At 36.0% G+C, this 16,668-nt stretch overlaps 1 protein-coding gene across 2 annotated transcripts; it reads left to right on the forward strand.

Moving 5' to 3' along the window:
• Positions 1 to 2,670: 2,670 nt before the first annotated feature.
• c22h19orf44 (chromosome 22 C19orf44 homolog) lies at positions 2,671 to 16,658 on the forward strand. Of its 2 annotated transcripts, XM_056447663.1 has the most exons (9): positions 2,671 to 2,921; positions 6,094 to 6,642; positions 6,723 to 6,764; positions 9,350 to 9,596; positions 9,696 to 9,772; positions 12,361 to 12,766; positions 15,199 to 15,288; positions 15,418 to 15,584; positions 15,718 to 16,658. In XM_056447663.1, exons 1-9 carry the CDS (start codon positions 2,814 to 2,816, stop codon positions 15,805 to 15,807), a joined length of 1,776 nt encoding a protein of 591 aa, XP_056303638.1. In that variant the 5' UTR covers positions 2,671 to 2,813; the 3' UTR covers positions 15,808 to 16,658. The 2 variants fall into 2 exon arrangements, with proteins under 2 accessions (XP_056303638.1, XP_056303639.1); XM_056447664.1 differs by lacking the exon at positions 6,723 to 6,764.
• Positions 16,659 to 16,668: the final 10 nt, after the last annotated feature.

The raw sequence follows: 16,668 nt of genomic DNA on the forward strand, positions 1-16,668 counted from the left end.
TTTATTTGTTGTTGTTACTGTGTGAGTTCCTTTGTGTGGCACTGTTGTGAGATGAAGACTCTTGACTGCAAACCAAATCTACCTTCGGGTATAAATAAAGTAACCTAACCTAGAATGATGAGGATGGTTTCGAGATTGTCAACTCAAATTTAATGTAACCGCTTGTTTGATTTATTGCTAAAAGCTAACTGAAATTAAATGGTTTAAATTAAATCAGGTTTTGTCTAAATGTACACACGGTCACCTGACAATGCAGAGACTTTGGTGAGCAAAATCAAGTCAAATTCAGATTCTGCTTGACTAGAGTATTCAGCATTGAACTCCACTGTGTTATAAACGCAGGGTTGTAGCCAGCCTGGTGAAAGGGGTGGTTCTTTTTTTCTCAAAATGGGATCTTTTTGCAGTTATTCATCTCATTTTAGAGACATTTTAAGCAGTATTTTAAGCTGGATTAGCTTGTCAGACGGTCATCATAACCACACTTTTTAATGCTTAAATATTTCCAAAATACTTATTGTTAAAATACAAATTCATTAGATCAGGTATCATTAGAAAAGAAAGAAAAAAAAATCAGTAATTTGTTAATGTTTTAATTAAAAACTGTAGCCAATTGTAATTTATTAGGCAAATAACAAACTGGCCAGCAGATTCAACTTTCCACATTTCCATTACATTTCCTCAGTCAGAGTTTGGCTATTTGAATAATAAAAAATTAAAACATAATCATAAAAGAGCTTCATCACTTTAATTTGGTTTCATGGATATTCATGGATAACAACAACAGCAAAATTATTCTTCAAATTGATTGTAATATGGGGTGCTTTGGTGCTTCACCGTTTTTTTTGTTTTGTTTCAAGAATAAGGTCCAAGATTTACAATAAAAGTTACTTGTAAAATCTTTTCTCTTTTTACAATTCGATACCATAACGAAAGAAGACTTCACTTACATCCAATTGTATGTTTTCTTGCACAGTTAGATTTTGGACTCATGGAAAATAACAGTTCGCATAGGCCAAAACTGATTAGCTGAAGTCACACCGATGTGATGGTCAGCAGATGATTTGGCTCTTAAAGCCTTTTTCAATGGGCTATTTTCACAATGTATGATGGTGTAGCAGTCAAAACAGGACAAATCAGCTCATGTATGGGACAAATTCTGAGCTTCTGTCATTGAGGGGTGGGTCTTTCGACCCACCCGAACCCCCGTGGCTACGGGCCTGAAATGCGATTGTTTATGTTTTATATTGCAATAAGTTATCATTTAATGAGTTTTACTGCATTAGTTAATAATACCATTTAAAATAATGTTTTCTTTTTATTTTAAAATATTATTGAATAAGTTGGGAAATTGCCCATGGCAACTTTAATGTAATATAGTTTAGTATATATTTACCTTCGGCCCACGGCTCTCATGATATGTTTTTTGGCCCTTTATATGAAAAGGTTTGGGCACCCCTGGTGTAGAGGAATTTTTTTTCTATTGTACAAATTTAGTACAAGAGAATACATCTCACAACAAATATGAACAAAATAAAAAACAAATAAATTAAAATGAGAGAAATTATCTCAGTAATACAAAGTATAAATAGATGCCAGGGGTAAAAAAAAAAAAAAGGTAAGATGATATTAATAAAAAATAAAACTTTTATTCAATCAATTGAAAGTTACTTAATGCTTCATATGTTTTTTTTTTTTTTTGCTTTTCTGTTTTTAATGTTACATAATGTAGTACCGTATTGTTTAATCTCTTTTATAAAATGTTCAAAATTTGGCTTAGCTTTGGCCCATTTCTTGACATGAATATGGTATTTTCCAAGTAATATTATCAGTTGTATAAGAAAATATGTTGTACTTTTTGAATCAATTCCAGCTTGCACTAAAGCAAATATGACATCATATAACCCAATTTGTATTTGTGTACCAAATGTCCTTGAAATAAAGTTAGAAGCATCAATCCAAAATAGTCTTGAGTAAACACATTGAAAAAACAGATGAGTAACAGATTCTTTAACAATACCACAAAAATCACAAGAGTTTTCACTATCCACTCCAAACCGTTCAAACAAATCTTTTACAGGATAAATTCTGTGTAAGATTTTAAAAGGCACCTGTCTTACTTTATTACTTATAAAAAACTTATTTGTTAGTAACCATACTTTCTTCCACTCAATGTTTCCAAATTTGAATGACCAGAAGACTGTTGAAGATGGCATATGATTCTTTTTTAATACATTTCTAATACATCTATTACTACATTTCTCTTTAACAATGTTAATATCACCAATAAATAAAACATCATCACTTGTCTTTGGCTGTTGGTCCACATTGTGCATGGAATTACGCAACAGTGATACCACTTTACTTGGTATTGCATCAAAAATAACAGCATAGTCTTTTGGTTTTACAGGAACTTTAAATTTTTTAAGGAATTCTGAGTATGACAAAAGCAATCCATGTTCATCAAGTAGTTGACTGACTGTAAATATTCCATTGTCATACCACGATTGAATAAATATAGACTTCCTTTTGTACAAGATATCTTTATTATTCCAAAGAAAATACCGATGAGGTGTAAAATTATGTTTATAGACCAACTGCCAAGCCAGCAATGTGGTGTAGAGGAAGTAACGCCAAGAGAGCTGCTTCCGGTGACGTCAGAAAACTCGCGACGTTGTCATGGTGAAAGTGGAGCGTCGCGTTCTCGTCAGATGCTAAAATGCGGTTTATTATGACTATAAAGCGCGGTTTGCTCTGCTTTAACCGAGTCAATGTTGTCTGATAGCACTTTAGGCGATGTTTACTAGTTAATCAATATGTGGAGTCGCGGAGGACCGCGGAGTTCAGCTTTGGACAGAGCTAAAGCTCAGCTCTCTGGACAGAGAATCTCAAACATTGCGATTTTAAAGGACAAAAGAGATGAGGTTTGCGTTTTGTATTGTACAAGCTTCTATATATTTGCTTTAATGCACGTTCTTGGTGCTGTTTTGTACGATTCATAGTGTCATTTAAAAGGAAAAACATTTTTTAATTTAATAAAAAAAAATGTAAAACTTTCTATAGAGGTAAAGTTGGTTTTATATTTGGATATTCAGACATTCCCTTTAATAATATAATTTCAGGAAAGTATTCTTTGCAAATTCTAAATAGGGAAATCATATAAGCAGACAATGACTATCAAAGTACAACATTGTTCGGTGAATTAGATATTGTTAATGTTGTTGAAAAGTCATACCTGCATGTTAATTCCTATCGAATATTCAAAGTAACATGGTAAACAATATAGAGACTGCTAAATGAACGAATGTGCGAATATAAAACTAACTTTACCTCTATAAACTTTCTACATCTGTTTTATAACAGAATGAAAAGTTTACATTATATTATATCACACTAAATGCCAGGGTGCAGGACAGAGATGTATCTTTTAAATACAAATCAAAGTCATTTAAAGATTTAGATCTTCAAGAAAAATCTAAAAGAAAGGTTTACGCTTACAAAATTTACATTTATTTCTAAAATATTTTGCCAAAAATATAATAAGATTAAATTAATAACATCTGGTTTCCCAGGAAGGGCATTTGCTGCATGAAACATGTGCTGGATGAGTTGGCGGTTCATTCAACAGTGGCGACCCCTGATTAATAAAGGGACTAAGCCGAAAAGAAAATAACGAATGAATGAAAAACATCTGGATGTTCATTCTGATGGTTATATCCTAAAATAAGTTTAATATTTAAGCATAACATCAGGGATTATACCCCTAAATATACCTAATACATTTTTCCTAAAGTTTTTGGTACATTCACAATTCAGATCTTCAGTTTGGTAATAAAATCTGTGAAACAACTTTCTTTATCCCTAACCTCACAGAGGCCGTGTGTATTATAACATCAAGCATTAAATGGATTATAAGCTGTTGTTTTTACTGAAAATATTGTAATGGCGCCTTTCTGAAATAATGCAATAGACATTTACATATAATGATACTAAAGCATATTACTATGCTATAACAGTTATCAAACATATAGCGCATTATTTTGCTGTAACATAGTTAACAAACAAACATAATGGGTAGTAAATGCAAGACTTAAATAGAAATACAACAGGTAGTGCATGAGCTAGAAAGTGTCTAAAGATCCAAAACGATGACTGATGTAGTATAGGCAGTGCTTCCCACAGGTTGGAAATATACTTGCGGTGGTAGGCGAATTGAAACACAGCAGTTACGTAAATAACATAAATGGTTAACTATATGCGACAAACAAAACATGATTTAATTCTTTACAATAATTTTATTTATTATACACTGTTACAACTCTTTCTTTTCAGTGGGTTAAAGTAAATTAAAAAAGGCAATTTTTCTCACCTTTATGCTATTCAGGAGCCATGAGCACCCACTGATAAAATCTGCCTTTTTCTCTTTTAAGTTCAAAGCAAACTTGAAGGCCAAGACATTTTAGATATGTATATAAAATAGCCTATGTAATATATTAACATCATCAAGGTAATACTATAATCATCAAATGAGAAATAAATGACAGAAAAAGGACTAAAATCTGAATTTAAAATATATATATATATAATTACAAGATTAAAACCTTTAAATTTAAATAATATAAAAAATAAATAATTCTAATGGTGTGCAAACATTTTGCAGCCAGTTTAGACCAGTCATTTCGTCCTCTGAGTAGTAGGTTTTGTAAGTCATTTAGATGAGTTAGGAAAATGAAATAAATTATTATTTAAGGTTTCTCTCGCTCTAATGACTGTCACATGAGTCACTTGCGAAGCCAAGCGAAATAGGCTTAAGTAAAAAGGTGTTGCAAAACCACACATGAGCTTTAGAAAGCGAAAGCAAAAGCAGAATCACAGATATTTTATGAGATTTAGAATCTGGGCCGGACGGATTTTTTAAGTCCCAAAAAGGCGCATCTCTGTAGTTGACAGGTCTCATGCACACATAAGGAATTGTGTAAACAAGAGTAGATTTTCCACTACTTAATTGAACACGGATGTTTGGTTATTGGGTGGATACAAAAAAACGAAAGGATGTTAATAACAGAAAAAAAGTGCGTCACTTAAAATTCCTGGGCGGCCTGCCCAAGTAAAGTCTATGTGTGGGAAGCACTGATAGGTAGGGCCAGACAGAATCTGCAGACATTTTTTGCTATTTTGTATCTTGATTTATGGTATATTGATTTATGGAATGATTTTAGGAGTATCATAACTAAACACTTAATATATTGAATAAAAATAATATATTTTAGATTAGGTTAGATTCAACTTTATTGTCATTACACATGTACAAGTACAAGGCAACGAAATGCAGTTTCGGTCTAACCAGCAGCGCAAAAGCAGCAAGTGCAGGATACAGGTATAAGTTATAAAGTGCAGTTATAGAAAAATTATGGTAATATTTACAGATGGATGGACTATGAACATTATATACAGGTTGTATTAGCTATGAACAGATTTACAATAAATGAATATATGTACAGGATGCTTTTAATAATCAGGAGTGTGCAGATAGATAAACAATTACAAATGTTCATGTGCAGTGGGTACGTACAGTTCAGATAAGTGAATCAGTGCAGAATATATATTTTTTTACTTTGATTTAATGTTTACAATGCAAATCCTATTAGATCCACTTACTTGGTAAACAAAGCAAGTCTTTCATATAATAAATCTACTCAAATACGGAACAATTACTTTACAAACTGTATTGTAAACAAATCATATGAACATTTTAATAATACTAATATTATATCACAATAATATTAGTGAAATTAATTTAAAAACTGAATAAATGTAACTTTACACAAGTAAATAAATAGACTCAATGACAGGCTAAAATCTGCGGATTTCTGCACACTCAGATTCCGTGTGGGCCTACTGATAGGGTAAATGAGTGGGCTTTGAATTGTAACTCTTCTTAAAGGTAATCCTTTCATGTGTAGTTTAATAACAGTTTGATAAGACGTCTGTGAGAGACAGAAGTAAAATACATTCAATTGATTCCACCATTATTATTCAACATATTTATAATGTGTTGTAGTACCTGCAGTTTTCACCATGTTTATCTTCATCCAGGAAAACTTTGTGCAACCGTCCAGACAGACCCATATCCAGGACCTCAGCGATGCATCCTCACCATCACAGATTGAAAACCAGAACCCTGCGAAAAGTTTTAGCTTGGGTGGCGGTAGTCGATTTCTGAAGAAGACCTCTAAAGATACAACAACTGAGAGAACTTCTGCAGGAACGGACGAATCTAAAATCATACCTCAACGTAGCTCACAAAGCGCCGCATTGAGCAAACTAGCACTCATCGAGAACCGCATCAGAAACCAGAAAAGCACAAGTAACCACACAGAGCCACAGGAAACACGCTTGTCTGTCCATTCCAGCGGCGATCTGAGCATGACGGGAGGTCGCTTTCTGAAGAAAAGGATCGCTTCTGAACCTCAAGAGCTGAGGTTTTCTGAGACGACGCCTGGTCTGAATGAACGAAGAGAAAGGAGAGTCAGTTTAGACAGCGATGAACAGGACATGAGAAGACTTATAGGAGATTCTATTAGCTTATCTGAGAGTTCCTTGCTAAATGCAGCAAGGCAGAAGAGTCCTCAGGTTGTCAAAAAGGTAGGTATTATAACAGTTACATGGTTATTTGAATTAGTTTACTCACCCTGATTGCGTTCTCCATCTGTTTACTTATCCAGAATAGAAAACATCCATATCCTGGCTTAAAATGGGAGGCAATGGTTAGTTTCATTAAATAATTTTTTTTACAAGAAACACATTATGAACACTTAAAACTGTTGCAAACACTGGAGTCATTTTTTTATTTGTTAAATAACTTTTTTTAAACTCTTTATTGGGAAAAGAACCATATATGGTAATTTCGTTGACATTTGATTACAAAAACGTAAAAAAAAAAAAGTCATAAAAGTTCAAAAGTCTTGTAGTTAGCTGTAGTAACACTCCAGGGATTTTTTTCCCAATTATTATTTAAATAAGGGATAAATCGAAACATCTAAATCACCTCAAATGAAGAAAATCCAGTCAGATGGATACCTAAAAGCCTTCTTACCCAGTTTAGTTCCAACAAAAGTAACAGAGAGAGTTTAAAAATGAAGGAAATGTTACTAAAAATAAAGGAAATGTTACATTTTAAATATTAAAAAATATCCTTTGTATATTAAGACAACTGTAAGGCAACTAGGGGTGAAATATCGGGGAAAATATCGTTACAGCATAGCGGTATTTTTTATGTCAATACTATAATAATACATGGACACCTATATCGATTTTTACGCCCCAAGTCTAGGGGAATACAACATGGGCTTAATAAACTAAATAAGGTTGTGGATTTCTCAAGTGAATTAAAAACAAAAAACGTATGCAAAAGATCCCCTTCGGTCGACAACCAAACGCAGACAGAGTACTTGAATGGATTTATTGTAGATAAAAGTAGTAATTTGAATAAGCATCTCTTCAGGGTGGCCACTGGCCAAAATAACAAACAGAAGAATCTACAATGTAAATAAACTAAATAACCTGTATATCTTTAAGGAAAAATACAGGATTATTAGCTTCCTCCCTGAACATAAAGTCAAAGTAATCAAATAAATAGGCAGGTCACCCCTACAAGCTCAAACTCTCAAAAAGTTGCAAGCATATACATTGACATTTGGACAATAATAAAGTTTGGTCGTTGGCTGGAGGGATAGGGAAATCCAGGAGCTCTCCACTCCCAGCAACAGTCACACCAAAAATGAGCTCCTCGAACTCTGCCGGAAGTTCTGTTTTTTCAGCTCTCCCCGAACAGCAGCCAATCAGAACCTGGATTACATTAACACAAGAAGGCGGGACAAAGAAAAAGATACATGCAATGCGAAACAAATATAAATAAACTTTAGTCGTAACATTGATCAGTCGCCAGTGTTTTATCATACTATTTGGTCAAATATTAAAATAACTTTATTTACAGTCCACTAGGCGGCGGTGTTGAACTTTAGTTTATTTCTGGTGAGTGGGGTCATCTTGAGCACCAGTTAAAAGATGGCGGTATTGACTTGGAGAAGTGCGACATCAACATTTATGACAATTACAAAAGTGTTGGTCAGTTTGTCTGCTTGAAAATCCCATTTTGCACAGCGGCAGCAGAAAAAACTGAAGTGAAATAAATTGAGAAATGTTTCTGTTTAGTCAGTTTTCCTTTAGAAACTTAATTTAAGGTGGAAATCAAACTTCTCAATAAAGACAATACCGTATTTATCACATTTATATTGCATCGCGACAAGTATTGTGATAATATAGTATCATGGGGACTTCCCAACCCTAAAGGTAACATCCCCAAAGGCTTTATAAAAAAATCAATAACCCATGCATTTTTCTTCTTATGGACAAAGAAAGCCAAGCTACTCTGTTATACAAGGATGAGTGGAAGGTTTACAATCTGATATCAATCTTAGAGAGCCATAATAAACAGCATACAGAGAGAGAGAGAAGTGCAAATTGACACACTACATCACCATAATCAAGTACAAAAAAGACAATTGCAGAATGTTTTGCACTATTAATAAAAAATTCAGCTTTCCTAAATAAAAAAATGGCAAAAAAAAAAACATTTTCTTGCATTAAATAAAATGACACTTGCTTAGAAACAAAACAATGCTAAAAAAACCTCAAGCTTAATTTTCAAATATTTTGTGAAGTAACAAAAGATCCAAAAGGTAAGATTAACGTTTTTGTAACGTTTCTAACATGATGGAAATGTATCTGAGTCACATTAGGGATTTTTTTGTTTTTTAGTTTTTGCGAACTTTGAAAGGTTTAACGCCACGTTAAGATGGAAATCTGACTATTGTCAACAATGATACAAAGATATTTATCCGCTTGTTAAGTGTGACATCACATGAAGCGGCTTCCGGGTCCAATCGCTCTATCAAACTGTATAGGGAGACTTAACAAATGTTAATAATAAATGTTGCACAGCGATGTAATACTTTCGAAAATCACAATCGCAATAAATATATATATATATATCCATGCCTAATATCCGATGACCAGAAAGTGATTAATTTTTTATAGATTGTTAAAATATTGGAGTCTATGATGCAGCAATGATTTTATATAAAATTCACTTTAATCTGTGATATGACTAAAAAGTGGTCATAAAGGAATAATTTCTTAATTCAAATGAGTAACGGCTTGGACCCTGAAACAGTATTTCATACGTCATGACTTAACAAGCAGATAATCTTTTACTAATTATTTAAAACAAAGTCACATAACCTTTCACTTTTCTTCTTTTCATGATTTGTTTTAAATCTCGTTTTTCCAGGTAAACACGGGGAGCACTGGGAAATCGACTGTACCTACAGCAACTCCTGAAAAGCATAAAGTTATCAGTCATCGAAGTCTTTCTCCTTCTTCCAGAAGACCTGAATCACGTATGGTCCGCTTTACAGAACGCTCGCTGTCTTCTGAAACAGATCACAGTGAGATTCATTCTTTGGATGATCTTTTTCCTGCTGCTCCGGCACATGATTCTGAAGATACTCTGAGTGAGATGAGTGCAGCATCTGATGGTAAAAACACCAATGCGTTGGAATTATCAGAAAACTGTAGTTTGACTTAATTGTTCACCAAAAAAGTGTATTCAATCCGTGTTCTTGATTTGCTTGCAGATTTCAAACTGAACGTGATGACACTTGATGATTTAGCGCCTATACCTTCTGAAGCAGCTGAAATCTCACAAGAAATAGTATGTAACTATGTCTATACCAATCCAGATACATTTGAAAATGCCAGTTTCATCTACACTACCTGACAAAAGTGTTGTTCCTAAATCTTGGATAGGCGACAAATAGTAACTTAAGTGGCTTATATGAAAGGCAAAGGCCTCTAGATTACGTTTATTTTACCACATTAAAATATGATCATGCCTTGATTTTTAATTATTTAATTAGGACAGTAAGGTCTGACTTTGCTAAGACAAAAGTCTTGTCACTGAACAGAAATAATGTCCAGTATAGAATATTCAATTCAATTTTTTTTTTTTTCAATTCACCTTTATTTGTATAGCGTTTTTACAATGTAGATTGTGTCAAAGCAGCTTCACATAAAAGGTCACAGTAAATAGGAACAGTGTAGTTCAGTTTGTAGTGTTTAAGTTCAGTTCAGTTTAGCTCAGTTCAGTGTGGTTTAATAATCACTACTGAGAGTCCAAACACTGAAGAGCAAATCCAACGATGAGCAGCTCTACAGATCCCGAACCATGCAAGCCAGTGGCGACAGCGGAGAGGGAAAAAAAACTTCACTAATTGGCGAAAGTGAAGAAAAAAAACCTTGAGAGAAACCAGACTCAGTTGGGCACGACCATTTTAATTTCTCCGCTGGCCAAACGTTTTGTGCAGAGCTGCAGTCTCAGCGGCAGAGGCTGTAAGCTGGCCTCAGCGAAGACTTGTCTGTCCCTGGAGCGTCACAGGAATCAGTCTCATGTTCTTCACTTCTCCATGACCACCATAGTAGCTGCTCAGGATATGGAAACCTTGGGATCATCTCGTCGTTGGTCTTGGATCGACTCAGTGACTCTGCATAGTCTGAGAGTCGGGAAGAGTATCCCCAGGTGGAAATGGAGAATAAAGAAAATAATTAGCGTAGCTGCTGTTCATAGTGTATATAAACAAGATGCATAACCTGTGTGGAAGCCCCCTAAGTGGTGCACTAAGTGTATGCTTTACTAAACAGATAGGTCTTTAATCTAGTTTTGAATTGGGAGAGTGTGTCTGAGCCTCGGACGTTATCAGGAAGGCTATTCCAGAGTTTAGGAGCCATAAATGAGAAGGCTCGACCTCCTTTACTCGACTTTGCTATTCTTGGTACTACCAGAAGCCCTGAGTTTTGAGATCTTACAGAGCGAGTTGGAATGTAGCGAGACAAAAGATTGGTTAGATAAACAGGAGCTAGATTAAAGCTTTATATGCAAGAAGCAATATTTTAAATCCAATACGAAACTTAACAGGCAGCCAGTGTAAGGAGGATAAAATTGGGGTGATGTGATCAAATTTTCTAGACCTGGTAAGAACTCTGGCAGCTGCATTTTGTACTAATTGAAGTTTGTTAATAGAGGTCATGGTGCGGTGGAAAAAAAATTAATATTGCGTATGACTCCATCATGAGCTTGGAGGACTGCATCCATACATCTCTGCAATGACTCAAATCACTTATTAATAAAGTCATCTGCAATGGCAAAGAAAGCGTTCTTGCAGGACTCCCAGAGTTCATCAAGATTCTTTGAATTCATCTTCAATGCCTCCATCTTACCCCAGACATGCTCAATAACGTTCGTATCTGGTGACTGGGCTGGCCAATCCTGAAGCACCTTGACCTTCTTTGCTTTCAGGAACTTTGATGTGGAGGTTGAAGTCTAAGAAGGAGCGCTATCCTGCTGAAGAATTTGCCCTTTCCTGTGGTTTGTAATGTAATGGGCAGCACAAATGTCTTGATACCTCAGGCTGCTGATGTTGCCATCCACTCTGCAGATCTCTCACATGCCCCCATACTAAATGTAACCCCAAACCATGATTTGTCCTTCACCAAACTAGACTGATTTCTGTCAGAATCTTGGCTCCATGTGGGTTCCAGTAGGTCTTGTGCAGTATTTGTGATGATTGGGATGCAGTTTAACAGATGATTCATCAAAAACAAAAATCAACCTTCTGCCACTTTTCCAAACGATCAGTTATTATTTGTTGCTCTTACAGCTGGGATAAACGACAAGACTTTTGTCAGGTAGTGTAAAAACATTCTTGATCCACACTATCACTTTCAGTATTTTCCCAAAAGTTGGTCATCCATACTGAAATTTCACTCGTGTACTGCGCATGTGTTAAGGCATTTATTTACTTTCCGGCTTTTTGAAACAATGCTGTAATATCTTGAGGAAAATGCCACGTTCTTTTAAATGACTGCCAATGAGGTGGAAATGTTGTAACACGGGAGTATAGTTGCAAATGCGAGTGGGAAAATAGATTGGGAGATGAGCCAAAACAACAGCCTATGAAGAAAAATAATCGGGAGTAATAAAGTAATCTTTAACAACACAGTCAAGACGGAGCAAACAAAACAACTCCTGTACAAATGATCATTACTAAAAATGGCACTTAAGTTCCACTTAAGAGAGTATAAACTGTTTTTTGTTGCCTGAAAATTCTGCCTTAGTGTGGCTGTAAGGGCATAATGGAGAGAAATGTGTGCAGTTTTAAATTAAAACGTTTTAGTGGGGACATGGCCTTGGAAAACAAATACGGCATACTTTTCTTTTACTAAAAAGGCAATTTTCAATCACAGAAAGAAACACAAGCCAGAAAAGAAGACCGAAAAAAGAAGTCTCCAGAGATCTCAAAAGTCGCTTCACAACCCACACCAGAAGATGTCTACGAAAGCGATTTTGAGAGTGAAATCGCATCAGAGATTACACACAGTGAGATCTCAGAGCGTCTTTCAGATGAAGATAAAGACACCTCATTGGTCAGCGAGGCTCAGTACAGCTCTTACAAATCACAGGATGATGATGATGATCATGATGAGCATACTTTATCACAATCTTCTGTCTCGTCCAGTGGAAATTCAGATTCTTCTTCGAACTCTAGCTCATCCAATGCCACAGTCACACGTGGCCCCAGTCCTGAGCGTAATGTGAAGGAGGCTGCGGTGCAGACGCAGGTGGATGGATTTGCTTACACGTGGTCTTCTGGTAGGTCTTTTTAACATCTGGTGCTTTAAATCAGCCAAACCTCATTTATTTGTTTGGGGTGCATCTCTGGGTTATAATTTAGGGCCATTACCATTCTGGTTTCAGAGAAATGAGTTTAGTTGAATCTGGCAAAACACATCTAGATCATGATTCAATTTCTTCAAACAGCACATGCATTATGGTATTAGTTTAAGACCAGTTGAATTTTTGTTTTCAAAGAAAAATTTCTTAGAAGGGGTCCTCAGGAATGCAGTTTAGGACCACTTTCACCAGTCAAAAGTATATGTCTATGTCATAGTATTTTAGTGTGCCTCTAAATTATAGTTTAATTGTTGCTATGAGAGGGATGCATTTAATCTGGTCACAAAATCTGGTCATTGGCAGCAAGTAGCAACATTTTGTAGGCCCGATTTCAAACTTCCATTTATTTGGGTCTCCCTCAGAGTAATAGATTTGAACCACTTTTGCTTTTATTCTCATCACGTAAGATTACCAAAACACAACTTAATCCTATTTTTATTTGTATAGTTATTTTTTTTCTGGGTTTTCACGTTTAATATACAGGACAGTGGAGATTACAGACAGCAAAGTGTGGGGAGCAGAGATAAGGGAAGGATCGGCAAAGGATCTCGAGCCATGGGCACCTCAGTGCTATGTGTCGACCCACTAACCACTAGGCCAGGGGGTGTCAAGCTCAGTTACTGGAGGGCCACAGCCCTGCACAGTTTAGTCCCAACACACTTAAACTGCGGTCACTCTGCCCTTTTCTCCCCATAGAGTTCCATTCATACGCACGCGAATGCGTCAGACCGGAAACGTAAGATTGTGCGGCAAGTTCACTGTATTGGAAAGTTTTCCTTTCACAAAGGCTTGGTGAACTCTGACCTGCGAAATCGCATCATATGATTGCGTGCGACCAATCGAGGAACAAAACAGGACCTCCCTGGACAGAAATTTAAAACATGGACCAATCGCTCGCTTTTTTTAATGTCCAATCATCTGGGTTAATCTTGCCCCTTTTCGCAGCGCCGTACTACAGAATTTTGCATGCTCAAAATCTAGTGTGACTGCGGCATTACCTGTAAGTTTCAAACAAGCCTGAAGGACTAAATTAGTTTGATCAGGTGTGTTTATTTAGGTTGGAACTAAACTGTGCAGAGCTATGGCCCTGCAGGAACTGAGGTTGGAACCTGTGCCCTAGGCTATTGACGCTGACATCTTAGTCCTAGTTTAAACTATAATTCTTGGTGCATTCCACAGGGTTACAGTTTAGGACCACTTTTGTTCCTGTTCTGAGTGAAATGTATCTGGGTGAATATCACGAATCTGGTCTAGATTAGAGATCTGCGCAGGACTGGATTTTTAAAGCTGCTCCCGCTAGGTTTTATTCAGCACCTGTCCGCTCCTGCCGTATATCGTTTTTGTTTACCCGCTGCCCAACCCACCTCGTTTTGAAAACCTTATATTAAAAATAGGCACTATCAAAAGAGAGAGATAACAGATAAAAGTATAGGTTGTGCAAGGATTGTAGGCTGAATGCCAGTTTTGTTTGCCCCTTCGTGATGAGACATGAGAGCCACACGGTGAGGTTTGTGGCTGGTGAGGTCACCAGCAGAAGTCAGATTTACAAACATATCCACTCAATAAATATGCCAACTACCGATTGTGTTTCATATCTCATATCAGTATGATTTCTATACACATAGCAGGTACATATTGGGCCAAGGAAGAATGTAAAATTATAGCGATTAAATATGCTTCCCAGCTGGATGCTACAAAGTCCAGACAGCCTATAACAAGCGACACAGCACCACGGCGGATTCTCTCTCTCTCTCTCTCTATATATATATATATATAGATATATAGCTATATATATATATATATATATATATATATATAGCTATATATCTATATCTATATATCTATCTATCATCTCGGGAGCACTATATTGTTAGGCCGCCCGGTCCCACTCAAATTACACCAGAGTTACCGACCGCTACCGCGTTTTATTCGTAAATTTATTCCCGTGACGCAAGAAATCTGGTCGGGTGCAAACCTGTAGTCTTGATCATACATATGTGTGTATTTTTAATATTATATTTATTAATTTATTTAGTCTATCAAGGTTAGTTTGGACCACTTTTGTTCCATTTCCTGAAGAAATGTATCTGGCTAAATCTCTCAAAACTGTCAAAAACAAATCTGCATAGTAGTTTTTTAGGAAGACTCTTAGGGTTATAGTTTAGGACCATTTTGGTCATGCTCTGAGAGAAATGTATTTATTTCACATTTCAAAGTTTGGTTGTATTGTCGCAGTATTTTCATTAGATTAATGCATTTTTTATCTCTAACATTCCTATTACAGTAACTTGGATAGATTCAAATATGTTTGGTTTTGCTTTACGACAGATTGATTTCTTCACAATTTTTAGGCATGGCTGCTGCTGGTCCTTCAATAGGCATGAAATATGTGGACCCGACTCCAATAGCCAGTCACACAGTCAGTGCTGAAGCCATAGAAAGTGAGTATATAATGCCTATTACACGCATTAAAATAACTATAAGCCTAGCAAATTTGACCATAAAATCAATATTTAAGTACATTTAAGTTTCTCTTACTGCAATTGAAATCATTTATTCCACTCCAACAGCGTTGACATCGTACAGTCCTGCCATTTTTGCACTCAATGACATGTTGAGGCAACAGCTGGGCCTTACGAGAGCGTTCATTGCATCCACAAGACATCATTACACATCAGTGCTCGAGTCCCTGGGTCCTGCTGACTACAAATACACCACACTGCAAGATACTAAAGAGGTAACAACACATTTTACTGCAATAACTACTAAACTCATCATATCATTCTGCCTATAAAACATTGACAGTGTACATCTTTGCATACTATTTCTCTTACATATTGATTAACAAGAGTTTCTTTCATCTGTTTTAGTTCATCCAAGCACACAGGCCACCCAAAACAAGTATCGAAGACGCTCTAGAGGAAGTTCAACAAGAAATGAAGGACAGCCATTATATTTAAATAATCATGGTCAACATTTTGGATGCATCATCCATAGATTACAAAAAAAAAACATTGTGTTTAAAAATGGGTCATGAAATACCTTAGTTTTATATTTTGTACTGTACTCTAAAGTCCACTGATTATGTTACCAAGATTTTTTTGCATCAAAAAAGCATCATGATCGAGAAATAACTGACTATTTTCTGTCCTGTTTTGGACTCTCATCAGAAACCTCTGTCTGAATGGCTGTGGCCGATTGTAGACTCAGAACTAAACGCCCACTGAAAGTGAAAGTAAAAGTTATGACATGTGGCCAAGTATAGTGACCCATACTTAGAATTTGTGCTCTGCATTTAACCCATCCAAGTGGGTACACATACAGAAATGAACACACACCCCAGAGCAGTGGGCAGCTGTGGTGCCCAGGGAGAAGTTGGGAGATCGGTGCCTCACTAAAGGGATTCACCTCAGCCATAGTAATGGGGGTGGTGAGAGCAATGGTTATTCACTCCCAACACCTACAATTCCTGAAGGTGCCGTGACCCAAACCTGTGACCTTTCCATCACAAGTCCAACTCTTTAACCATTAGGCCAAGGCTGCTCCACTTTTACTTTCACTTTCACTTTATTGTAGTAGAATGTCCCAGTCATTATGGCGACTGCCTTTAATATAATCTGTTTTGAGATTTATAAATACTCTTATAGTATTATGTGCTCAAAATATCAAAGAATTTTTGGTTTCTCAGCTCATGACCCCTTTAAAAATCAATGCTTATGCAATAATGTGCCTAAATAAAGCCGCGTTTTTTTTAGCATCTATTTATTATGCTTCACATTAAACCAAGAAAGTCATTTATGCATGAATAAACGTTTACATAA

This window comes from Danio aesculapii, chromosome 22, assembly GCF_903798145.1.
Source record: "Danio aesculapii chromosome 22, fDanAes4.1, whole genome shotgun sequence".
Taxonomy (NCBI): Eukaryota; Metazoa; Chordata; class Actinopteri; order Cypriniformes; family Danionidae; genus Danio; species Danio aesculapii.

Excerpts from the sequence above, each read along its gene's own strand:
- c22h19orf44 (XM_056447663.1), top strand. The coding sequence starts at position 2,814 with ATGTGGAGTCGCGGAGGACCGCGGAGTTCAGCTTTGGACAGAGCTAAA. Across the intron at positions 6,765-9,349 it reads GCTTAAAATGGGAGGCAATG|GTAAACACGGGGAGCACTGG; the intron begins GTTAGTTTCATT and ends TCGTTTTTCCAG. Across the intron at positions 9,773-12,360 it reads CTGAAATCTCACAAGAAATA|AAAGAAACACAAGCCAGAAA; the intron begins GTATGTAACTAT and ends TTTCAATCACAG.